This window comes from Mastigoproctus giganteus, chromosome 1 (genome assembly GCF_048544385.1).
Source record: "Mastigoproctus giganteus isolate SK-2022 chromosome 1, ASM4854438v1, whole genome shotgun sequence".
Classification (NCBI taxonomy): domain Eukaryota; kingdom Metazoa; phylum Arthropoda; class Arachnida; order Uropygi; family Thelyphonidae; genus Mastigoproctus; species Mastigoproctus giganteus.
This window is the reverse complement of record NC_143575.1, coordinates 176,018,625-176,045,788: the sequence shown is the minus strand read 5'-3', so window position 1 is coordinate 176,045,788 and position 27,164 is coordinate 176,018,625. Positions and strand designations below refer to the sequence as shown.

General features: G+C 38.0%; 1 protein-coding gene and 5 non-coding genes across 6 annotated transcripts; all 6 read right to left on the bottom strand.

The window, feature by feature from the left end:
• Positions 1-1,279: 1,279 nt before the first annotated feature.
• Positions 1,280-11,996, bottom strand: LOC150091314 (uncharacterized). The gene is made up of 2 exons (XM_090375133.1): positions 11,857-11,996; positions 1,280-2,368 (listed from the first exon to the last, which is right to left on the bottom strand). The coding sequence occupies exons 1-2, from the start codon at positions 11,866-11,868 to the stop codon at positions 1,406-1,408; spliced, it is 975 nt and encodes a 324-aa protein (XP_090231259.1). The 5' UTR covers positions 11,869-11,996; the 3' UTR covers positions 1,280-1,405.
• Positions 11,997-13,414: 1,418 nt separating this feature from the next.
• On the bottom strand, positions 13,415-13,495 carry TRNAL-UAG (transfer RNA leucine (anticodon UAG)). The gene has a single exon. It is a non-coding gene; the product is annotated as a tRNA-Leu (tRNA).
• A 5,642-nt stretch (positions 13,496-19,137) lies between these two features.
• On the bottom strand, positions 19,138-19,218 carry TRNAL-UAG (transfer RNA leucine (anticodon UAG)). The gene has a single exon. It is a non-coding gene; the product is annotated as a tRNA-Leu (tRNA).
• A 4,419-nt stretch (positions 19,219-23,637) lies between these two features.
• TRNAL-UAG (transfer RNA leucine (anticodon UAG)) lies at positions 23,638-23,718 on the bottom strand. The gene has a single exon. It is a non-coding gene; the product is annotated as a tRNA-Leu (tRNA).
• A 462-nt stretch (positions 23,719-24,180) lies between these two features.
• TRNAL-UAG (transfer RNA leucine (anticodon UAG)) lies at positions 24,181-24,261 on the bottom strand. Its single transcript has one exon. It is a non-coding gene; the product is annotated as a tRNA-Leu (tRNA).
• Positions 24,262-26,461: 2,200 nt separating this feature from the next.
• Positions 26,462-26,542, bottom strand: TRNAL-AAG (transfer RNA leucine (anticodon AAG)). The gene has a single exon. It is a non-coding gene; the product is annotated as a tRNA-Leu (tRNA).
• Between the last annotated feature and the right edge of the window lie 622 nt (positions 26,543-27,164).

Genomic DNA, 27,164 nt, shown 5'->3' with positions numbered 1-27,164 from the left:
AGAAGCATTAAAACCTCGGTGGTTGGAGCTATAACAAATAAAAACAAACCGAGACAGTATTCATAAAAGTGTAATGCGCAGTCAGAATTGGTGAACGTTAGGTAAAGGGATATACATACATAAAAGTAGTGATGGGCGTATTCGAAAAGGTCATAGCTGATGACGGTTCATAATGGAAATTATAAGATTTGAGTAATAAATTACTGGAGTTTTGATAATCGAATGGAAAGTACGTATAATCGGAAATGTGGCTGTGGTGGGGGGACAAATACAATGGTGAGAAAGATAGATATTAGTCAGTATAAGACAATTCAGGACAGAGCTTTAGTTTTCATTTCATAATCGACTATTTCAATAATGATCGATTATGGTAATTATTCAATTATTGAAATAATCGATTGTGAGTCATTCAATTATGCATAAAACAGAGTAGAATTCGTAGATGAAGATGCGCGGATGTGAGGGTTACCAGCAGCGATTGATAATGCAATTGATATACACGCAGTGGACAAGTTATTAGGAAGGACGTTGCAGGACATGATGCTTCTCAATGGATCATATGGCAATTCACAGAGCCACCAGATGACTCATAACTCTGCTTATAGTGTACCACAGTATAACGACAGTGTTCCATTTATTTTGCTCTGTGACAGTGAGTAAACTAATTGCTACAATAGTGACTATATTGCAGCAGCTTGAGGAGCTGCTTAGACCTTATTTGGACTTTATGATCTGAAACTATGATTTTACAGATACGCCGCGGGATTGCTGAAGGTTGGAAGGGACCACCTAATACAATAAATATATAAGTATTACCTAGAACTTCCTGTCATGTTCAGGACAGCGGGTCAATGCAGCATTCACTCCAAAGAAAGACGATATTCTTCTAGCAGACCGGATAAAACATCACTCAGTACTTGAATAGTGCACGGAACCCGAGACATACGTCTGATAGCCTTTCAATTTCGTCCCAAAATGCTTTACTGGGGGGGACAACCAGACTCATTCATTTTATTTTAGATTTAGAAATGTTCTTATATGCCAGGAACTTTTTTTACCTATTTTAAATGTGTGTTCTGATTATCTGTGTTAAGGTCATTTCATAATGGTTTTGAAAATTGGTTGAGATCTGCAACTACTGCAAGTTAATTAATAAATCCGATATCAAGCATCTGTTATTACAAAAAACCTTTGTTGATATTGATTATATTCAATAAAATGACGAAAAGGTTACTTTTATTAAATAAAACTTAATTTATATATTTGCTGGCACACACTCTTTTGATGACAAAAGATCTTTTATTAATTTTCTTATAAACTTATGAAAACAGAAACAATAACAAGTTGGCATCGTGATGGGAAAGTTCTCTCTCTCTGTTTCGGACAGTTTGGCAGTTAATAAAGATTAGGCAGCTTTTGTTGTTGTGGTTGTCGTTGTGATTGTTGTAATTATCGTTGACTTAGGGGTCTTTTCTTTTGTTGTCCTGGTTGTTGTGTGCATGAGATCAGGAGATGGCCGAACAGCTGGGGGATTCTCTGGTTGAAGGGCGTACTTCTCAAGTTGCGACAGTGGAAACAAGGGTGGTCCTCCACGGAAACCAGTTAAAGAGTCGTACTGGGTGTCTTCTTGGGCAGGAAATATCTGTCGACTGTGGGACGGATTTAGTAACTTCTGTTCACTTTCCTTTTTGTCAGATGGAGGTAAAGGATAATCGTAGGCATCTGCGAAAGGAGACAGAGGATGGAAAGCATCCTCTAGATATCGAGGAAACTTTGAATTGATTGCTATGGATTCTGTGTCAAATATAGAGATTCCAGTTGCCCTCATGTGAGGAACTGGAGCTAAGGATTCTGGAGCTTTTTCTTCTTTTTCCCGTGGCTCCAAAGATGGTGTCGCAATTTTTAATGTAGGATTAGCTTTCTTCTTGTCATGATCTTTGATATCTCGATCTCCAGCTTTATCTAAAGAGATTACTGAAGGACGTTCAGAGCCACCTGGAGTGGCAGGGCTGGCGAGAGTTGGTAAAATGGGATTTTTGTATAAAGGAACTCTTGAGATTTTCTTCTGTTTGTCGTGGCTTTCAGGTTTCTTGATGGCTTTTACGTTTATATCTTCTAACAACTCTTGAGGAAAACGATAACTTTCTTCAGGAAACCCGCCGTATTCCCCTGTTGGATCATTCATCTGGAAATTTTGAAAAGGTTGTCGTCTTGGATCTCCATACTCTCCCAGAAGACGGATGTTAATTTCTGTTCCTTGTGGCGGAAAAACGGGACTTTCATCTATAGGTCGGTAGAAGTACCTGGATTTTTCAGGTCTTTCAAATGGAGTCGCAGAGGCGAGAGTGAAAGCAGCGAAAATGGCAACCTGAGGAAATAATAATAAGGAATTACTTTCATTGAATGCATGGGTAGATCTAGATTAAAAATAAAAGTAGCAAGCATTTCCCAAAAAGTTATTTAAATAACTTATTATATATCACATTCACAGCTTATAGAAATAAACAATTTCTGTACCTATGGGATCCATTCCTATCACGCATTGAATCCTTTACAGAAGTAAATGGAAAAGGACCAAGAAACACCTTCGTAATGTATGGTGAAATGGTAAAAAGAGTGATGGATGGATGGGTTCATAGTTATATGTATAGATATTTGGTCATTTCTTCTCTCTCTCTCTCTCTCTCTCTCTCTCTCTCTCTCTCTCTCTGCTCTCCCAGTAATGAACAAATATTACGAATTAATTCATATTCTTGTCAATGTTTACAAATAACCATGTGCTGAATGGTCTTATGTGTTAAGAAATCTTAAATAATACGTGACCTTTGTACAGGAAACTAGTCGAAGAGCGCAAACAGGGGATATTAAACTCTTCTAAGAATGAAAGTGGACCATTTATCACCGTAGCTCAATCGTTGACAACCTTTAGACAATCAGCTGGATACGACACACGAACTGCCCATCTGTCAGGGGGAGTTTACAGAATGGATAAAGCGAGAATGAAAGTAACAAATGACCAGCGGAACGTGTAAAGTAAAAACGCCTACTTACGGGTCAATCACCCGTGGGTTGTACTGACGTAGTTTCCATACCATCAGATGACAAGTGAAAGTATTTCAAGGTAACCTTTTTTTAGGACGGATTACGTGCTCGTTTGCTCGAAGCTCGTGGGTGTTCAACTGTGCAGTATGCAAGTTCACGGGGTCTACTTCTGTTAATGCAAGTCGTTAACCTGAAGGCACTGAGATCATGGCTGTGATGGTATACAGAAAATAGGGCTTAAAGAATAAAGCTGATGCAAACACTCTTGAAGTTCGTATAGTTTCTCTTTTATAAGTACTGTTATAGAGAGAGAGACAGCAAAATGGCACCGGTATATTTTTTATTTGAACAAATTTTCCGCCATTTTGATACTTATACAAGAAACTGTTTGATCATCGTTGGGTGTCGATGTGAATCTGAGGAATAAAATGACATAATTTGGATTTCTATGAGTTCTGAACATAACGACTTTGTATATCTTTTAAAATATAGACTGTTTAGTATAGATTTAACTTAGTTTTTCTAAACTGAAAGTTTAATGAGTTAAATTAACGTATAGTTACAGGTTTATCTATTGTAGTCATCTGACTTGCAACCCGGAAATGTTAATGTGTCGATTAGATATCTGAATTGAATTTTAACTATTACGTGTTGTGTAACTAAGGCTGAAGGTTCTATTAGGTTATTGTCATGATCGTTATTGTCACCTGATCTCCCGGGAGCAGTTAATAAAAGCAATACTAGCAAATAATCTAGGTCACAGATTTTTTTATTATTATTATTTTTTTAATCCGAAGAATTTTGATTGGAGCTTGGTGAATTAGGTTAAGAATGTATTTTCACACGTCAGTTGCACCCAGACTTCGTGTACATGTGGTTGGGAGGGCGTGGGCTTCAAGGCTAGTCGTGTCTTAAACCCCTAGAAATGACTACGCAGTAAAATCGAACGACAGCGCCATCAATTTTAACGATGTGACCTCAAATCGAAAACAAGTTAAATCACTCGAATGTCTGCTAATTATTAGTGGCTGGAACTTGAAACGAAAAATTATAAAACTTTAAGATTCGAGGAGTAGGAAGTGGTGAAGTTTGAGGGAATTTCTTTAAAATGTTGTTATTTGGATTGCCATAATGTTACCTAAAAGAGAACCTTACAGTTATTTTCGATGATTTAATGATAAATAAATAAAAGGATTGCGAGGATGTCTACATGGCGTATTGGAACCGTGTCATTGTCAATTTAATTGACAATGACACCGTTTCATTTGCTGTTCTGCGCATGCACTCTTTTCTTTGTGTAAACAAAGAAAAGAGCGCATGCGTAGGACATTCAGAGCGTTGTACTTTGTGGTGGTTATTCCTTTGAACCTGTTTACCTTTTAGATTTAACTTCCTTTTAGATTTAACTTAACTATCCCAAGTTTTACAAATCTTAGTGGAAAGTTTTATACTTGCATAGTTCAATGCACAAGAAATTTTGTGGAGCGAAGAAAGATGTCAATAGGAAAGTTAATATATTATTACGCTTTTTTCTTTGTATAAATGTTGCGCGTGTGAAATAATCTTTTCATCCCTCTGGTGGCTTATTTTTGTCTCGTGATATCGATAGAGAGTAATATATTAACTTCCGATATCATGTAAAATAATAGAAAGTTAAATAAAATGTAAAAAAAAAAAGTACAGTATCCTGTTTTTATTTATTATTTCTTTACTTTATGGTTAATAAATTAGCCGCCTTCGGAGAGTTAAAGTTCGTAATGTGGCCCCATTGTAGAAATATCATCTCTCTCGGGTTAGATCCAGTTTTCACTTTAAAGCATGCCATATTCGGGTTCCATTTCTTGCCAATTTGATATTATTAGTATAGTTTTTTTTTAAATTTTAGAATAAGAAATACGCTACTTCTTTTATACTCCGGGATAACCACAGAGGAGTTTCCAAGGTAGAGAGAATAAAAGAAGCTTTCTGTAGTAGTCACGTACTCGAACTAAGGTTAGCTCAAATGCGCGTACTGCTGTACCTAAGCGTGACTACTCGGCTACTTCAGGCCTTACAGTTTACAAAAACAATTTATGGTTTAAACAATTTCATTTGTTTAAACACCACAGTATTTAAAACTATGGCTTTGATGAGGCACTAAACTGGAATTTGGAAATCTGTACAGGCATTATAAAGGCACTTCTTGTAGCAATTTTTTTTCGTAACAAATTGCATTTAAGAAATTAACTTTTGGTACGAAGCATTCTAAAAAATTGTATAGTTTAAGCGAAAAGAATCAGGTTAGAGATTTTTGGTAAATAATTTCTGCTAATTATCATCATAATTAAAATAGTCTTAAATGTTATCAACTATTGTTTTTTTTCAACGGTTTCGGATAATCCCCTAAAATTAAATAAGCGGCCACCCCGACCCTATTCCCCTGAACCTTTTCCGGCACATAGGCTAATGATAATAATCTAACAATTATTATAATTAACCTATGTGCATGTATTCCTAGAAAGAATTTTTTTTTACATTACCCAATCGATTACTAATTGGCACAGGTGATAGAACTTCCATATGAAAAAAAAAAAAAAAAATCCCTTAATCTGATGCGTATTTATTGTCTGGGTAAAGCAGCAGTAATAGTAGAGGCATATGATGCAAGAAAGCAAGCTTATATAACATCAGCCAAAAAAAAAAAAAAAAAAAACACGCCCATTTCCTCTAAAAGTTTGTCCAGTTCCTCCTTGAATTTATTTAAGCTATCAACTTCCACAACGACAGGTGGAAGTTTGTTCCAGCAATCAACAATCCGCTGGCTAAAGGTAAATTTCCCCGCATCTATTCTACAATTATCTTTCCTCAATTTGAAATAATATACCCCCCCCCCCTCAGGTTCGTAATCTGAGCAAGAATCCCATCAGAATCGAGCCTGCTCGACCCATTCAACCTCAATCAGATCACCTCACAGATACCTAGTCTCCAGATGCTGCAATTTGCAGAACTTAATCCTTTCTTCGTAAGCCCACCCCTTCGTTCCCCTCACCAAACTTGTTGCCCTTCTCTGTACTCGCTCAAGCAACTCTACATCCTTCCTAAAATGCCTTCAGACCTGTACGCAGTACTCAAGGTGTGGCCTGACCATTGCCTTATACAAAGGGATAATCATCTCCTTTTCCCTACTAGCAAAATTCCTATATATCATTGACAACACCCTATGCTCTGTCTGCAATGCTCAGAAAACTTCATATTTGGCTGCACAATTACTCCCAGGCAAATTTCATTTTCTACCACCCAAGTGTAGTACCACACAGTTGGTACGTTTATTTGGGGTTACATCTGCCCATATGCAGTACTTTACATTTGTCAATGTTAAACTTCAGTTGTCACTTCTCAGCCCATCTGCGCAACTTTTCTAGATCCTGATGTAGTAGCATACTGTCATTAATAACCCTGCCAACCTTAGTATCATCTGCAAACTTGCATATTAAACCTGATATACCTTCACCAATATCATTGATAAATATACAAAACAACAGTGGGCCCAACACCGAACCCTGGGGGATTCCACTAATAACATTAGTCCACGAAGAGCAGCGTCCATTGATTACCACTCTCTGTCTTCTTCCTCCCCCACCATCAACCACCCTTTTATCCATTGTATCAATTTGCCCTTAATACCATTATGCTCCAATTTGTACAATAGTCTTCCATGCGCAACAGTGTCAAAAGCTTTCCTGAAATCCAAATATATGATATCGAAATTATTTTTTCCATCCAGTTCCTTTGTAACCACATCATAAAATATCCTATCAAATTTGTCAGACAAGACTTTCCCTTAACAAACCCATGCTGTGTCTGAATTATTGCTGGCTGCAGTCTTGTCTAGATGAACCTGCAATGCTGCTTTAACCAGTGACTCCATTATTTTTCCCGGAACAGAAGTTAAACTAACTGGTCTGTAACTACTCGTGTTCCCCTTTTTAATTTGGGGATACACTTGCACATTTGTAGTCCGTGCAGTAAACTGGTTGGGACCAAACTTACGGTTTTGCAGATATTAAAACTAAGAAGCGCTCGCTGCATTCCATTAAATGCGTTAAAAGTTTCTTTTTCTTTAATTTATTTTCATTTATTCTTAAACAATTTATCGTTACCGTTTTACAACAAATGCATTCCAACTTGTCAAGGCATGTGGAAAGCGTTTAACTTAACTTTTTCCTTCAAAATTTGGTTCCATATACAGTTTTCTGAACTACTAATTAATAAATCGAATCCCGGGTAGTGATTGATGCGATATAAATTTTAAATTATTTTAAAGTAAACACAGTACTCCAAAACCAAAATAGTCCTTTTCATCAGTATCAGATTAAGATATTATTTCATTACTTTCCTGTCGAGGGTAGTATGGTTTTTCCTCCCGGAAACTCGAGTTTTTCGTCCAGAATAAAAAATCGACAACAGAACACGCAATTTACAGACAATATACAAGAAGCAATATGGCCTTGGTCGCTGATGCTCCTGAAACCCTACTACCTAGCAACATTACTCTCATGTAGTCTAAATATAATTGCTGAGTCCGCAGTAGTTTTGATACAAAATGATGACATCATTTGGAATGTGGTATTGTATTACTAGCGTTCGCTTTACTGCCGTTATATTCTCTCTACGCCCTCCCCCACCCTTTAAACTGTATATATTCGTTTGAGTTTTAACTGAAATGACTTTGGTAATAAAAATACGCAGTCATGACCAAGGAAGAGCATTACTGACAATACAATTATTGAAATGTCAGCAACATTTCAACAACTATTTGAAACAAGATGATAAAAAGTAGAATGAGCAAACTAGTTTGGCTTTCTCTGAATTCAAGAATAAAACAAAAAATCTAAAAGTTAATTTTAAGAACAGCTGCGTGGTATTGAGCAGAAAGGAGCATTTAGAATGAACCACACGAAGCGCGTCATGTGACGTCCAAACGCGATATCTTAAATCCTTTCACTCCCACACAATGCTGTAATCCTGTCGCCATAATGGTTAATCAATTGCGCCATTTTAAGGTGAAGTTTAGCCTTGCAAGGTTTGATGGAGTAAGTGACATTCAAGAATGTCAGTTATTCCCTCAAATCGTTCGCTTCAATGCACAGGGGAACAAAAACGAAAGTTCCGGTAGTGAAGCAATACTGAGGTGGAAATTCCAAGCTGGAAATTCTGTTAGTAACGCGTTTTGAAATCTGGAAAAAAAACTGTTGAAATAAAGCAGGATTACAATGAACACTTGGAATTCTTGGAGTTGTTGCGGTGTTATCTGGTCTGGTTGAAATTCTTTGTTTGAAAGATTGACTGTGTTCGTATTTTCGTTTATTGAAGTAAATGTTTTACTGGTGGCTAAATATAATATATTTTTGTTGCTGCAGAGTTTAACAAACTCGTAGTTTGCGATAGAATATTTTGTTATATACCGATTGGAGCTGAAGATGTGCATTCTGATAATAATTGAGGCAAAAGAGTTCTGCTTGCTAAGTTGTTTATGACCCACATGCTAGGTGTTTCGTGACCCACATTCAGAAGGAGCTTTCATTAATCCTTTGACGTACTTACTTGATTCATAGTGTATTTCAGTATCCCTTCTTGATGTTTGACTTTACAAGAGGTTGCATAATAGCACCTTCTCTGGGATGGACACAATTTAAAATGTTTTATTGCTTCCCATGTACAGTAGTTCATAAAGGGACGTCGGTTTATCACAAGAGAGTATGTCGTAATGCGTCACGTGACTGATGAGCAAGTTAAAATAGGGTCGTTGTACAAAAGTACAGAATGGAAAGCAATAAACGATTTATTTGCTTGACGTCAATTCAAAAAAAGAATTGCTGGGAGGAACTATGAATTTTGTATCTTTCAAATAAAATGAAATGCTCCTTCCAGCGTACAGATCGTATTCTTCAGTTTATCTTTAATTCGCCCCAATAAGAACAACATCCTTCCCTAGAAGTGGTAGGTCTAAATCTAAAAGAGAACTTTTAAGTAGCTGGTTGCTGTAACTTTTCGTATTTGAGTATTGCCGATTCCAGAATGATTCGAGGGTTGAGAAACAAGACGAAACTTTTTCATATTGGACTCGAATGGTCGCAGGCTTCCGACATTCGGGTCCAACATGAACGATACAAAGCAACGATGTTCCCATGTTTTGTGGGATGAAAACACCCAGACCGAATTCTAATGTAAGCCTTTATCCACACGAGGACAGCGATTGTAACTTCTGTGCTGCCAGCGAGGGCAATGATTAGGTGACGTAAATAACATGTAGGTGAAATATTTACAGGTATGCGAACCTTTAACAGACCTGGGCCTTCTTCAACACGGAATGTTTAGCAATTGTTCAACTTCAATTATGTTAGCAGCCCTTATATGCGAATTGAATTCGGTTTGTCCGCAGCCACTGTTAAAATTATGATTGCGGTAATAGGGTATTTTGAAGGTACGAGTATGCACATGGAATTATCATATAGCGATGACGTGGTTCCAAATGTACCACAATCATTTTAGCCAGTGATAAGAAAGATAGATCCACAGTCATCTCGATAGTGTTGCCTGTATAGATATTTGTCAAGTCAGGACAAAAAAATCCATAAAAAGTAGATCAATAGAAATTCGTCATTTTCTGTTCATACATGTTGAGTTATCTGCGTACTTGTGTTACAGAATAATCGACATTATTGTATGAGGACTCAGTATCCACGTGTTTAAGGACAATAACGTCATAAAATGCTAAAATACTGCTATTCTGTAAAAGAGCATTTATGATAATGCCGCGAAGTATCACAACATCATTAATGACTCTGTATGTAGTGTGGGGGAGGATCTCATTATTTGAGGGAAAATATCGCTAGAAAAGATGATGGACCAGCAAACACGGAAGTTATCTTGTATTTAACTATTTACTTTATGTTATTTCATTTCTCAGTCCCTTAACTCGCATTATTATCGTTTTGTACCAAGCTGTGTAAATACGACAAATTTCCTGAATCATTTTATTGTACTCATATAAAAATTACTTTAATTCAAGAAATTTTTCAGTTACTCGGCATAAAAAGTTGTTTATTCATAGAAGAGAAATCTGCCTTTCTCTGAAACTTACGTGGACACTGATAAGGCACAGAATTTCTGCAAATACCGTGGGGTTAAAACTACACTGATCAAAACAATTAATGGATCACAGCATGTACAGACTGTTTGCGAATATATATAGTGCCATGTGATGTATTTGCAGTGACTACTGAAGGGCTTTTGAAACGGGCCCACTTACTCTTAGTCCTAGGAAGGTGTTCAGACTATATATTGACACATCATGGCCCTAGTTACCTCCACGTTATCTGAAACAATGCATCACAACGTCCTATAAGAAATAAACGAATCTCTTGACTGATTTTTAAACTGCTATAAACTTAATCTCTCTCTCTCTCACCTGGCCGATATTCATTCGTTCTACATTTAGCTTGCAGTTACAGATCCACAAACACGAACAATATGAAATTAATTTTCTGGAACCACTGATTTAAAAGTTATTATTCAGCTAAAAGACATCCTCACTAGACGAAAACAGGACTGGTATTGAAAAATAAGTCAGAAATTGCCGGTTATTTTCTGAATTTCTGGGAGAGTTTAACTGCAAGTCTCGTTAAATTTGTAATTGTGGAAATGCTGATTGAAAAAAAATGAATGAAAACATCAGGAAGAAACAAAACAAGAGAAATGGTAAGTTGTTACTTTGCTCTGCAGGTCGAATATCTGAGCGTCTATTATTTGTAACTACATAATAACAATTCACAATTAATATCCTTGATTGCTACAAAATTCTTATAATGGGTACTTCTATCTCTGTTTTAATTTCAGAAAGTAAAATAATCTCCAACGCGCTTTAATTGTCCAGATACAGCAGGAACCTTCCATTCCACCAAAGGAGTCTTCTGCTGTTTTCTTTCTTCCTAGAGATTTAACATAGTTTACCACTCATCATTCAGAAGCACGTTGTTCGTTTCGAAGCCTAACAGCTGGTAATCTTCCGGATATGAACCATATTACCAGAAATAATGCGTTTCTTTACGAGCCTCTTCTGATATTGTCAAGATCTTTTTACTCTTAAATGAATAAACTCGAGATCATCGACTTCCAAGTCTAGCAGATAGTCCTTAAAGGTTAAAACCACTGTTCTTCCAAATCGGGGTAGAAAGACCTCGGTTAGAAACCCGGAAACTCTGGTTTTTCATCCAGCAACACATGCGAACCATAGAATGCAATCAATTTATTGACACGACATACTAACGCTTTCACACCTGGGTTTAAAAACAATTTAGTTTAAAGAGTCATTGCCATTAATAATTGAGAAAATTACATACTTTGATAAAATAATTGATACTTTAATTATAAAATATAAGTCATTATTCGGCGTCTAGAATAAAATTAATAATTTGACCAACCAATTATACAGAAACTGCGCTATATGCAATCTGTCAGATTATGACATCAGTTTCCTAGTCCAAAAGCTAGCAAAGGTTAAGAGTCGTTTCTCTATTAAGTTGGTTGTAGAGTAGGTTGTGCGGAAGTCAATTCCCCTCGCGCAATCCTGAAGATCAAACTCCAATTTAAATGTACTCCAGTTATAAAGTTAGTTTTAAGGTCACGCGACCTAAAAATAGGAAATATTCTTGCTCTCATTTTATCATGTGGGTTCACAAGAAGAATAAAGATTTCCCATCGCGTGGCACGCTGCCACGTGACAGATACTTAACGACAGAAGGAGAAGAAAATATTCCAAAGTGTGTTACTTACTAGAATTGACATGGTAGCCCTTGATGTCTTCCCACAAACCAAAACTTTCGACTCCCAACCGTTGACGCAACTCTTTCTCTTTTATATCGAGGGGCAGCCGAAGGCTACGTTCGTCATACCTGACGGAATATCAGCTGTTGTGACCTTCGTTGCTACTGGTTGTTTGTGCGTGTGTATTTGGTGTTCACGATTGGGAAGTCTCAACCAGATCAAGGCTTCACTCTCGCTTGTACACGTCACACTCTGACTCTTTCCCAACACTTCCGCTAGACTCCTACTCAGAAATTTTCTTCGTTAAATGAAAGAGTTTTTTATTGTATTTTTAACGCTTGCCGCTTCGGGAAAGTGGATGACCTATTGGAGCTCCAGAGGGAGAGGAGGGGGTGTGTGTGAAGGCGGGGATGTTGCTGCCTAATGAAACGTAAACATCGACGGGATGTTAGATCATTGTTACTCTATAATATTTACTATTTTAGCATCTTACCTCCCCCCCAGAGAGGATTTTCCACCGGATTATCCTCTTACAACACTCCCTCACAAAGACTGCCTTAATAATGGCATAACCAGTGGCCGAGACTCATGAGGTTACCGACTTTGTTTTGCTGCACAACATGCACCGATTCGAGAAACCATGGTTCACCTTTAACCTTCGAAGTGATTAACGTGAACGAGAGTGTATTAATGGAGGAAATAAGAAACCCAGTGTGCTCCGAAGCGGTTTCGTAGAACGCTCTTTAGTTTATGTAAGAGATGGGTGTGTTTACTAAAAATAAAAACTAATTGGACATCTTGGATGACTGGAGTTCGGAGAAAGACGATCTGAGAGAGAAATTCTGACCTGTAGGACCCCCACCCGGCTGTCTGTTGGATATTTTTGCGATTACCAAGAAAATATTTTTGTTATTTAAGAAGTGGCGAGCAAAGTACAGTCTGGAGTCTAGTAGCGGCTTGTTACAGCCCGGAATATCTTCTCATTTAAATGTTCTGACGTTTTATATATCAAATATAAATCAAATATACCTAAACATTTTGAATATCAAATTAGCGAAGAGAACACGGGGTCTTTTTAAAGTGCTTTGGCTTTACATATGACAAAGTGATGAGAAAACAGAATAAGAAAGTGGATTGTTTAGAACAAGTTGTTTGTTTGTTTTCCAGCGGTCTAAGGCACAGATTTTACGCACCATCTCATTGAGAGATGAATTGAATTAAATCCCATTAAGTATCAAGCTTCGTTTCTATCCCTTCTGCTAACTGTATCAGAGAAACATTCCTAAATCTTAATTAAAGAGATAAACGATATGGATGAAAAAGAGTTCCAGCTTTGTCGAAAAACAAAACTATTTCTATTGATCTTTAGTGATTTATCCAATATTCTGTTCCACTGACGTAACAATGTTTTTTATCAAGGATTGGAAGAGTCAAGTTGACTGTTCATCGTGCGTTTCGTTAAAAATAGCCCACAAATTGTGATGTTTTATTTCATGTCAATATTAAGCTTAATTCCAATCTTAACAACATATTATCTATTATTAAGGTTGGAGTAAAAAATAAACTTTGGCAGCGGTGGGATTCGAACCCACGCCTCAATGAGACTGGTGCCTAAAACCAGCGCCTTAGACCGCTCGGCCACGCTACCTCTTGTAAGAGGTTCTTTTTCCTATTGACTTGCACATTGAATTGCCCAAGTAATCTTGAAGCGGCTCTAATCAGTGGCTGTGATGGAATTATAAATTAGGTTGAATAATCTTCATTGTATTAAAGAAAGTTAAATAAAAGGTACGTAAACAAAGGTTATTTCTTTTAAGTATTCTCATTGTTTTAGATTTTTAAGGATTCACAAAGGCTACTTAACATCCTGGTGATCACCCTCGAATGTTTGGATTTTCATTGCCTACAAAGAAAACAAACAAATAAACATCAGAGTAAAAAATCAAATGTTTAAATCGATGCATTACGAGTGCTACATCAAAGTAAAATATGGCACAAATTAAAGTTATACAAATATATAACTGTTATCTAAACGTTAAAAATTGTTTCATTTGTAATATTAATTATTGTCACAAAATTACGAGTGTCACATAGCTTTTATTAAAGTACAGGGAATAGCACTGATCACAATTTAGCAGAGACAATAAAATTACAATGTGACACTTTTGGAAGCTGCTAACAGAAAAAAAAATGATCACTTCATCCTTCTGCAGTCACATTTCAGTAATACTAACCCCATGGTTTTAGTGTTATTGAGCCCATTTTGATGGGGGTTACATCTTGGATTTCTCTTGAAGGTATGATGGATCAATGACTGATTCGAGAGGGAGGAAGGAAGACTGACATCTCCTTGTGAGAATTAGGGGCCGTTTTTTTTAACTACTTTCTCAGATAGTGCACTAGGACAGTCGAAAGGAGAAAAAAGATAGCAAGATATCTGAAATACCACTGATTTTGTTTTCAAGTTATTATTATTATTAGCCATATGGTGCAAGGAAGCCTGACGCTTATCAGCCAAAAAGAAAAAAAACATTCTGAATTAACTTGAGAGAGAAACCAAGAAAAATAAGAATGATGATATCAAGCACAGTGGGCGTGCCAAGCCCATACTCGCCAGATGTGAGCCCCTGAGACTCACAAGCGTTTCTTTCCCATCGATATTAATCTAGGAATTGCCTTTGAATATCACATCCGTATCATTACCACCAATTATCAATACCACGAATTACACGTTAACTGGAAATTGTTATTCCAGTTGTCTTAGTTTGACAGGTACCTTGGCGACACCCTAAGTCTCCAGGTTCGATTTCAATCTGGAAATAAAGTTAATTTTATTCCTTCGTTGTAAATAGTCCATAAAATGCAAGGATTACTGTGGTTAATCTCCATCTTCAAATGGCACTTAAAGAGCAGTTCACGCATTTCGCATTAAAACTTGCATTGTAAATGAAATAAATTACGTTTTCACACTACTTGTATACACCGATGAGCTAAAACGTTATGACCAGCGAGTCGTTATGCAAATCGAAGCAACTGTAGGTGAAGTACGGTGCGTGCGCGGGTCGGCACACGGTATAAAAAATACTGAGCTCCGTTAATCACTGTTACTCTTGTCCTTCAGATGGGAAAGGCAGCGGAATTAAGCGAGTTTGACAAAGATTCAGACGACTGGGTCAGAGCATATCCGAAACTGCAGGGCTAGTGGGATGCGCACGGTCAGCCGTGGTTAGTACCTACCGAAAGTGGTCCAAGGAGGGAAAACCCACGAACCGCAGGCGAGATGGTCGACGACCACTGCTCATCGATGCTCGAGGTGAGCGAAGGCTCTCCTGGATGGTACGTGGCAACAGAAGGGCGACTGTGGCGCAACGCGCTAGTAATTGGAATGCTGGTGACGGGAGTGATGTGTCATAACACACAGTACATGGAACCCTGCTGAAAATGGGGCTGCATAGCCGTAGCCCGCTCCGAGTTCCCATGCTACCCACAGTTCACCAACGACAGCGCCTTTTTTTTTTTAATTTTTTTTTACACACAGTTATTTACAAATTATATACAAAACTTACAAAGAAGATATACACAATTTTATATACATTTCCATTCTCATTATACATATACAAGATACTATATTATATATGAATACGTGTGTGTGTTTTTACCTGTATCAAGGGTGGCTCCTAGGCCTAAGCCCATCTCCACCTTGCATGTCTGTGTTGGTGCAGAAACTCTGCAAAGCTTTATGTATTAGTGTATGGTATGTCGCTTGTGTCAGTCTACCTCGCCACCAGGGAGCAGACAACACCTAGGTAGCCGCTGCTCGCCCTCAGGCACAAGGAGCTGAGCCTGGGTCTACTATCGCCTTTAGTGCCTTGTGCACAAATCCCGCACCCACCGGAGATAGTGCAATACCGGTGGGTGCCAGCAATCCCGTCCCCAGGTCGCCCAAAACTGGAAACCAGCTAAAAAAAAAAAAAAAACTAGTGGAAAAACATCCAAGCAGATACAAGCCAATTTGAAAAACTCAAACTTATCGAAGTAAATATTTACATTTGTAGAAGATACTAGAATTTTAACTCTAAATTCTAGAAATAGAATTAAATTTACATAGCTTACAACAAGTCATTCTATTTATATAGGCGTCTTCATAGCCAGGTGGGAAGGAGCAACAGTGCGTAGCACACGCTTCTTGATTAGACCGGGGTTCGAGCCCGTGGCTACCAAATGCGGAAAGGTCAGGGAATGACCACCGCATATCCCCGGAGCAATATGGCTTTAGTTGCTAATGCTCCTAAAAACCAAAATAACAACAATCTATTTATATTTAATGGGATACAAACATATATATTAAATTGTCAGATTTCTATTCGATTTTGGATTTGAGTTCTTAGTTCAAGAATTTTCTTAAAGACCAATTCTGCAAAGGTCCGGAAAGTCTCAAAGTTTGTGTTGTTCTCAACTATTATTTTTACATTCTCCTCAGCTAGACCTGGAACCTGATTAAGTAGCAATACTCGATGATCTGTATATTGCGGACAAAATAGTAAACCATGGATCCAATCCTCCATTTCACCACAGGTGCAAAAAAAGGATCCGGCTCCAAACCTCTGTCGAAAAGTTTGGCCCTCAAAGATCCATGTCCTGTTAATGAATACGTCTTAAACATGCTTGGTGCAAACCATGAAACAGAAGGTTGAGTAGAAGCAAACTCAACATTTTCAATATACTTCTTTGTGACTTCACCATGCACAGACTCATTCCATCTACTTTTCCAAATACTAACCATTTCACTCCATATTCTTTTCCGTTCTGTTTTCAAGTTACTAACTGGGTCTGTTTTAATTCCCATAATAGATATCTGCAGTCCTTTCTTATGTTTATAAATAATGCCACGGTATAAAATAAATAAATCTAAAGGTAGTTCACCTCCAAGGATTTGGAGGGCATTGTTTGATACTGCGAGGGACATTATTTAGTGCCAGAAGCACTGTTTTTTCAATTGATAGTAGCTTAATTTTGATTTTAGTGGTCAGGCGCGCGGGTGCATAAGTACACGTGCCTTGAGTGACCGGGGTTCAAGCCCGTGACTACTGAATACGGTGCTGTTTCTTGTATTCTGTCTATCTTGTGAACTCCTCTGACCGTTTGGTCGTCCCGGAGTATAAACAGAAAATTTATTTTTTTTATTTATTTTGACCTTAACGATGTTCTGGTGCCAAATACCTGCTACGTACGAAACTGTAGGCAGAAATATTGCTTTATAATATATTTTCATGGTCTTTTTATTCAAATCCCAGTCTCTTTTGGAGATTCTTATGATTGAAGCAGTAAAATTTCTATTATTTTCCTTCAGTTTGGTGACATGAGGGAGAAAGGTTAATTTATCATTGGAGATTATGCCTAGATATTTGTTTTGAGGAACATAAGGTATCTGTGAAACATTCAGTTGAATTCTTGGTGGTCTTCCCTAATTAAAGTGGTTTTTAAATGTCATGAAATTTGCTTTGTGCACTGGCGCATTATCCTGCTGGAAGTAACCATCTGACTGAGGATAAACTGTCAACATGAACGAATGCACTTGGTCAGCAATGATGTTTATGTACGATGTGGCATTCAGGCGTAAATCTATGGGTATCAATCGACCTAACGTGGGCCAAGAAAACATTCCCCCTCCCCACCTTGTACAGTAGTCACACATGGCGAGTCCATGGATTCATGTTGTTTTCGCGAAATTCTGAGCCTTCCATCAACATTATACACCACGAACTTCGACTCGTCAGACCAAGCAACTGTTTTGCAATCCTCAATAGTCCAGTGCTGGTGTTGCTGTGCCCACAGGAGGCGTGCTCTCTTGTTATTTATTGATAACAAATGCACGCGATGCGGCCTGTTGTAGCCCATTCGCGACAAAGTGCGACTAGTGGTCCTTTGCGATATTTTGTTCTGCGCACCAGGTTTGTATTCTGACGTGATGTGCGACATCGTGTCCCGTCTGTTTGCTTGAACGATTCTAGCCATCCTCCTCTGACTTCTTTCATCAACAAGCGATTTTCTTCTAGAGGAGTGCCGTTGAGAGCATGTTTTCTGTTCGTTGCACCATTCTCGATACACCCTTGAAACTGTGGTGCGTGAAAAATTCAGGAGAACTGCCGTTTCAGAGATGCTTTGTCCAGCACGTCTTGCACCTACTACCATGCCACGTTCGAAGTCCGTTAGATCACTCATTTTCCCATTCTTGCTACGGTTTGTACGCTTAACCGATACTAGAAAGGTTGTTCTTCTGCATTTATATCCACAACTGTGGTCATGTGACTTGCAACGTTTGGGACAAACCATTTGTGTGCACAGCAGGGGTGTACCTAATAAAGTGGCAGCACGGTGTATATCAGGCGCAGTTTGTTTCTCCATCAGCAATAAGCAAAAATATTAAGTCGATTAATGCCTGTGGTGTCTTAAGTGAGTCAGAGCTTTTTCAATTTCATAATCTCCACGACGTAGGATAAACGTATGCTGTTTACTACTATTTTAACTGAGGATGCTTATGTAAGGGTGTCGTGAACAGGGAAAGGAGGGAATATTTATTAATGGTAACCATTCTCCCTCTGAGTGTTCCAAATCATGCGCTTTAGTGGCAAAACAGACAGAAAAAAAATATCAATAATCCATCTGGAGTCACGTTTCAGTAATACAAACCCAAAGAATATCCCTTGGTTTTAGTCTTATTGTGCTCATTTTAATGAAGTCGCACCTTGGATTTTTCCTTAAGAAATGATAGGACAATGACTGATTGGAGAAGTAGGAAGGGAGACTGAACATCCCTTTATAAGAATGAGGGGCAGTTTTGTTTGAACGCTGGTTTCTCCAGTTCGACAGATAGTTCACGAGGACATTTAAAAAAAAAAAAAAAGATAGCTAAATGGTAAATTGATTGATGAGCTTCTAAAATACCACTGTTTCTTTTCTTGTTCTTCATCCACACTCAAGCCTTTCTTTTCCATTCGTATTAATCTACAATTTGAGTTGAATAACACATCTGTATCATTACCACCAATCAATCGCGGATTTTACGTTAACTGGAAATATTTATTTACTGGAAATATTTCTGTCATGAGCACACGTTTGTGTGCTCATGAAGATACACGTTTATTTTACGGAAACAAACTCGAAACTGCGCGCTTGTAACGTGTGTGTGCTCATCTGACTTCAAACAGATTCGTACTTTGGCAATGGAACGTGAGTGGCTGGCTTAAGATTCTGGAGAGAGGATTTTGCTGGGCAGAAAAAAATTATATTTGGCAGCGGTGGGATTCGAACCCACGCCTCAATGAGACTGGTGCCTAAAACCAGCGCCTTAGACCGCTCGGCCACGCTACCTCTTATAAGAGTTTTTTTACTATTGATTTGTGCATTGAATTTCCCAATAAATGTTGAGCACTCTAACCCCGGGTTTAATGGATTTATCTCCACTGCGCCTGATGGCGAGGGTAAATACTGCTATGATCGCAATTTTGTGATCTTAAAAAAATTATTATCACCATTGTGGTCTTAAAACTTCTAATCCGGATCAAGTTCATGATGATGATAAACTCAGATTAGCAATTCTGCACAACGATAAATTTTGATAACAACAATTCTATACTAATTCAGTTTTGCTATTGTAGAGCAAAACTGAAAAGTGTTAAACCAACTCTTCTTTGGCATGGTCAGTTGTCTTCAGAAAATCCCCAATGCGGATCCTCAACATAAACCGTGGGCGACACTGCTACAGGGTCATTGAAAAGGATGAGTCCAGTTTCTTTGTCCTGGTGAGGGTTTTTTTAGGGAAAAAAAAAGAAACACATTGGCAGCGGTGAGATTCGAACGCATGCCTCAATGAGACTGGTGCCTAAAACCAGCGCCTTACACCACTCAACCACTTATAATCGTTTCTTTTTTCCTATTGACTTGCACATTGAATTGCCCAAATAATCTTGAAGAGGCTTTAATCCGTGGCTGTGATGGTGATTGATTGATTTGATAGTTGTTGGCGCATCGGCTTCTGTGGCCATAATGCACCTCCCAAGGTTTTTGCAATACTTTGATCCAAGCCCGAGGCGGGAATCGAACCCGCGACCTTTGGGTTGCCGGGCAGGTACTTTACCCACTCGGCGACTGTGATGGAATTATAAATTAATTTGAATAATCTTCATTGTATTAAACAAAGATAAATAAAAGGTACGTAAACAAAGGTTATTTCTTTAAATATTCTTATTGTTTTAGATGTTTAAGGATTCAGAAAGTCTGGTAAAGTCTTAGTTATCATTCTGAAAGGTTTATTTTGATTGCCAACAAAGAAATAAACATCAACGTAAAAAAAAATCAGATGTTTAAATTGATCCATTACAAGTGCTACATCAAAGTAAAATATCACATAAATTAAAGTTATACACACATGTAACTGTTATCTAAACGTTAAGAATTGTTTAATTTTTAACATTAATTTTTTCACAAAATTACCAGTGTTACATAGCTTTTATTAAAGTACAGGGCATAGCACTGATCACAATTTAGCTGAGACAATAAAATTACAAAGTGACACCTTTGGAAGATGCTAAAGCAAAATCTAATTGAAAATTAAAGTAAAGGACATGGCTGCTATGTTAATCTTAAGTTGTTATGCGCATGTCAGGGGAAAAGGAAGACGGATTAAGGATCAACATTTCTCTGTAGAGGCAGGCACTGGCAGAGGAATTACAGATGATAGATACGTGGCCGAATACGAAATATATATTAATCGAAGTTTTTCTGTGCACCAGCAATGAACAGAACATATTAATTCAGTTAAAGCCTCTGGTAGGGGAAGTCACTCGGAGATTTTTTAAAGATCTCAATCTTCAGGGGGACAGGATAAACTTATACTGCTGTTTCAAATAAGGATGGTTATGTAAGGGTATTGTATATAGGGAAAGAAGGAATATTTATAAAAGGTAACTGGTCCTCCTCCTCCAGAGTGTTCCAAGGCAATGCGCCGTAGTGGCTTAACAGAAAAAAAAAAGATAACTTCATTCTTCTGCATTCCCATTTCATTAATACTAACCCAAAGAATATCCCATGGTTTTAGTGTTATTGAGCCAATTTTGATGAGGGTTGCATCTTCGATTTCTGTCGAAGGTATGATGGGTCAATGACTGATGGGAGGGGTAGGAAGGGAGATTCATAAATGTCCTTGTAAGAATGAGGAGCGATTTGTTAAACGCTTCTCAGACAGTGCCTAGGACAGTTGAAAAGAGCAAAAGATAGTAAATTGATTACAGAACTTCTGAAATACCGCTGATTTTGTTTTCTAGTTCTTCTTCCAGACTCTCAAGGTTTTCTTTCCCCTCGACATTAATCTAGAAATTGCCTTTGAATAACACGTCCGTATCATTACCACCAATCGTTCACGAATTGCATGTTAACTGGAATTTGTTATTCCAGTTGTCTTAGTTTGAGAGGAACCGGGCGACATCCTCGGTCTCCAGGTTCAATTTCAATCTGGAAATAAAGTTAATTTTATGCATTCGTTGTAAATAGTCCATATAATATAAGGGCTAACCATATAAAGATGGTTATCACCATCTACATATGTTATGTTACTTAAACATTTTTAGAAAAATTTTCTCCTTAAAACCTGCAAAGTAAATGAAATAAATTATGTTTTCACAGTACTTCTACACTGTGCTGCCGCTTTATTAGGTACACCTACCTAGTAGCGTGTTGAGGCTCCTTTAGACTTCAAAACAGCCTGAATTCATCTAGGCATGAACTGAACGAGATGCTGAAAAGGTTGTGCAGGAATGCAGTACCATGCAGACAGGAGTGTGCCACGCAGTTCTTTGAGATTCGACGGACGTGTAGGCCTGCAGCGAACAGCCCTTTCCAGCTCATTCCAAATATATTCAATAGGATTGAAATCCAGGGGGACTCAATGGGCCACTGCAGTAAAGAAAAATCATTGTCAAGTTTCTGGTACCATTCCATAGTGATTCTGGTTTTGTGCACCGGTGCATTATCCTGCTGGAAGTAACCATCTGACTGAGGATTAACTGTTAACATGAACCTATGCACTTGGTCAGCAATGATGTTTATGTACGATGTGGCATTCAGGCGTGAATCTATGGATATCAATCGACCCAACGTGTGCCAAGAAAACCCTCTCCCCCACCACCTTGCACAGTAATCGTCAGACATGACGGGTCCATGGATTTATGTTGTTTTCGCAAAGTTCTGAGCCTTCCATCAACATGATACACCAGGAACTTCGACTCGTCAGACCAAGCAACTGTTTTCCAATCCTCGGTAGTCCAGTGCTGGTATTGCTGTGCCCACAGGAGGCGTGCTCTCTAGTTCTTTATTGATAAAAAAGGTACGCGATGTGGCCTTTTGTAGCCCATTCGCGACAAAGTATGACTAGTGGTACTTTGCGATATTTTGTTCTGAGCACCAGGGTTGTATTCTGACGTGATGTGCAACATTGTGTCCCGTCTGTTTGCTTGCACAATTCTAGCCATCGTCCTCTGTCTTCTTTCATCAACAAGCGATTTTCTTCCAGAGGAGTGCCGTTGTGAGGATGTTTTCTTTTCGTTGCACCATTCTCGATACATCCTTGAAACTGTGGTGCATGAAAAGTTCAGAACTGCCGTTTCAGAGATGCTTTGTCCAGCACGTCTTGCACCTACTACCACGTTCGAAGTCTATTAGATCACACCTTTTCTCCATTCTGGCTACGGTTTGTACGCTTAACCGATACTAGAAAGGTTGTTCTTCTGCATTTATATCCACAACTGTGGTCATATGACTTGCAACGTTTGGGACAAACCATTTGTGTGCACAGCAGGGGTGTACCTAATAAAGTGGCAGCACGGTGTATATCAGGCGCAGTTTGTTTCTCCATCAGCAATAAGCAAAAATATTAAGTCGGTTAATGCCTGTGATGTCTTAAGTGAGTCAGAGCTGTTTTAATTTCCTAATCTCCACGACGTAGGATAAACGTATGCTGTTTACTACTATTTTAACTGAGGATGCTTATGTAAGGGTGTTGTGAACAGGGAAAGGAGGGAATATTTATTAATGGTAACCATTCCTCCCTCGGAGTGTTCCAAGGCATGCGCTTTAGTGGCAAAACAGAAAAAAAAAAAAAAAATTATCACTAAATCCATCTGCAGTCACGTTTCAGTAATACAAACCCAAAGAATATCCCTTGGTTTTAGCTTATTGTGCTCATTTTAATGAGGTCGCACCTTGGATTTTTCCTGAAGAAATGATGGGACAATGACTGATTGGAGAAGTAGGAAGGGAGACTGAACATCCCTTTATAAGAATGAGGGGCGGTTTTGTTTGAACGCTGGTTTCTCCAGTTCGACAGATAGTTCACGAGGACATTAAAAAAAAAAAAAAAAAATAAGATAGCTAAAGGATAAGTTGATTGATGAGCTTCTAAAATACCATTGTATTTCTTTTCTTGCTCTGCATCCACACTCAAGCCTTTTTTTCCATTGATATTAATCTAGAATTTGAGTTGAATAACACACCTGTATCATTACCACCAATCGATCGCGGATTTTATGTTAACTGCAAATATTTCTGTCATGAGCACACGTTTGTGTGCTCATGAAGATACACGTTTATTTTACCGAAACAAATTCGAAACTTCGCGCTTGTAACGTGTATGTGTGTTCATCTACTTCAAAGAAAATCGTACTTCGTCAATGGAACGTGAGTGGCTGACTTAAGACTCTGGAGAGAGGTTTTTGCTGGGCAGAAAAAAATTTTATTTGGCAGCGGTGGGATTCGAACCCACGCCTCAGTGAGACTGGTGCCTAAAACCAGCGCCTTAGACCGCTCGGCCACGCTACCACTTGTAAGAGTGTCTTTTTACTATTGACTTGTACATTGAATTGCCCAATAAATGATGAGCACTGTAACCCCGGGTTTAATGGATTTACCCCCACTGCGCCTGATGGCGAGGGTAAATACTGCTATGATCGCAATTTTGTGATCATAGCGGTCTTAAAAGATCTAATCCGGATCAAATTCATGATGATGATAAACTCAGATTAGCAGTTCTGCACAATGATAAAGTTTGATAATAATAATTCTATTCGAAATAATTCTCATACTAATTCAGTTTTGTTATTGTAGAGCAAAACTGAAAGGTGTAAAACCTACTCTTCTTTGGCATGGTCCATTGTGTTCAGAAAATCCCCAATGCAGCTCCTCAATATAAACCGTGGGCGACACGTAGGGTCTTTGAAAAGGATGAGTCCAGTTTCTTTGTCCTGGTGAGGGTTTTTTTAGGGGGAAAAAAAATAAACATATTGGCAGCGGTGGGATTTGAACCCACGCCTCAATGAGACTGGTGCCTAAAACCAGCGCCTTAGACCGCTCGGCCACGCTACCACTTGTAACAGTTTTTTTTTTTTCATATTGACTTTCACATTGAATTGCTCAAGTAATCTTGAAGAGGCTTTAAACCGGGGCTGTGATGGAATTATAAATTAGATTGAATAATCTTCATTGTATTAAAGAAAGATAAATAAAAGGTACGTAAACAAAGGTTGTTTCTTTAAATATTCTCATTGTTTTAGATGTTTAAGGATTCAGAAAGTCTGGTAAAGTCTTAGTTGTCATTCTGAAACGTTTATTTTGATTGCAACAAAGAAATAAACATAACGGTAAAAAAAAAAAAAATCAGACATTTAAATTGATGCATTACAAGTGCTACATCAAAGTAAAATATCGGACAAGTTAAAGTTATACACACCTGTAACTGTTATCTAAACGTAAAGAATTGTGTTTAATTTGTAACATTAATTTTTTCACAAAATTACGAGTGTTACATAGCTGTTATTAAAGTACAGGGAATAGCACTGATCACAATTTAGCAGAGACAATAAAATTACAAAGTGACACCTTTGGAAGCTGCTAAAGCAAAATCTAATTGAAAATTAAAATAAAGGACATGGCTGCTATGTTAATCTTTTGTTGGTATGCGCATTTCAGGGGAAAAGGAAGAGGGATTAAGGATCAACATTTCTCTGTAGAGGCAGGCACTGCAGAGGAATTACAGATGATAGATACGTGGCCGAATACGAAATATATATTAATCGAAGTTTTTCTGTGCACCAGCAGTGAACAGAAAATATTAAGTCGGTTAAAGCCTCTGGTAGGGGAAGTCATTCGGAGATTTTTTTTAAAGATCTCAATCTTCAGGGGGACAGGATAAACTTATACTGCTGCTTTAAATAAGGATGGTTATGTGATGGTTATGTGAGTTATATATGGAAAGAAGGAATATTTATAGACGGTAACTGGTCCTCCTCCTCCAGAGTGTTCCAAGGCAATGCGCCGTAGTGGCTTAACAGAAAAAAAAGATAACTTCATTCTTCTGCAGTCCCATTTCAATAATACTAACCAAAGAATATCCCATGGTTTTAGTGTTATTGAGTCCATTTTGATGGGGGTTTCATCTTCGATTTCTCTCTAAGGTATGATGGGTCAATGACTGATTCGAGGGGGAGTAAGGGAGATCGAATATGTCCTTGTAAGAATAAGGAGCGTTTTGTTTAAACGCTGCTTTCTCAGACAGTGCCCTAGGACAGTTGAAAAGAGTAAAAAAGAGTAAAAGATAGTAAATTGATTACAGAACTTCTGAAACACCGCTGATTTTGTTTTCGAGTTCTTCTTCCAGACTCTCAAGGCTTTCTTTCCCCTCGACATTAATCTAGAAATTGCCTTTGAATAACACATCCGTATCATTACCACCAATCGTTCACGAATTGCACGTTAACTGGAAATTTCTATTCCCAGTTGTTTTAGTTTGAGAGGAACTCCGCGACATCCTCGGTCTCCAGGTTCGATTTCAACGTGGAAATAAAGTTAATTTTATTCCTTCGTTTTAAATAGTCCATGAAATGTAAGGACTAACCATATGAAGATGGTTAATCACCATCTTCATTTGGCACTTGACCATTTCTGGCAACATTTCGCATTAAAACCCGCATAGTAAATCATATTAAATTGTTTTCACCCTACTTTTGTATAAATTCGTAACTTAAGTCTTCTAGTTCTAAATTTATACGAAACCCGCCTAATGTTGTTTAGGCCACTTATTCCCATAAGTCTGTAATTAAAAAAGGAGACAAGCTGTTTAAGGCGCTAATTATGGGCATCTATCTATTTGAGACTTAAGTTCAAATTTTCCACTGCCCACCTCTGAACTTAGTAGTATTATTCGTACCCGCCCTCACCTTTAACTTGACTACATCCTTCTTAAAATTGTTAAATTGCCATTAAACAGATTTTTAACTTCATAACTTTACGACATATGTAACAGCTGTGGGCTTTAATGAGTGAAGGTACGTATTTCTACACATTCTCATTAATTTATGAAGCAGCATTTCAAAATTTCAACAACATTAAAAATCGACTGTTTTTAATTTTTACTGAGGAATATTTTGTTATTTAAGCCAGCCATTCGCATTGCAAGGCCGCACTACGATTTAGTTCAATGCAACAAAATTGAAATCACTTTAACGTGTGTGGGCACGATCTATTGAATCTGCGGAGGGAGTTGTGAGGGAAAAAAATATAATAATATTGGCAGCGGTGGGATTCGAACCCACGCCTCAATGAGACTGGTGCCTTAAACCAGCGCCTTAGACCGCTCGGCCACGCTACCACATGTAAGTGTTTCTATTTACTCTTTACTTGGACATTCAATTGGCCATTAATATTGATTTACCCCCAAATGTGCCTGCTGGTGAGGGTAAATACCACCATGATTGCAATTTCGGGATTATGTTGTCATCTAGTGCAGCGCACACATTTTGCAGTTGTTGAATAAAAACTTGCAGTCCTCTCTCTGAACCGGAACTGAATTTATTAAGGTTAAAATCGTATTCGCACAATAACGTTTTAATTTTTTAAAAGCGGTTCGTTGCCATCCCGTACATATGATAGGATTCTTTTATTATGTAGGATCATAGTCAAAAACCGTTTTTTAGAACATAAGGGATCATCGAGTTCATGTTTGAATATTAACCATTTCAAGTGCCAGTATTTGGCTGATTGTATAGGCCGAAGAGAAGACAGAGCTGCTGAGGCCCAGATTTCTTCAGCGTCTTCCAGTTGTCTTAGTTTGAGAGGAACCGGACGACATCCTCAGACTCCAGGTCCGATTTCAATCTGGAAATAAAGTTAATTTTATTCATTCGTTGTAAATAGTCCATAAAATATAAGAGCTAACCATATAAAGATGGTTAATCACAATCTTCATATGGCACTTAAACATTTTTCTCATT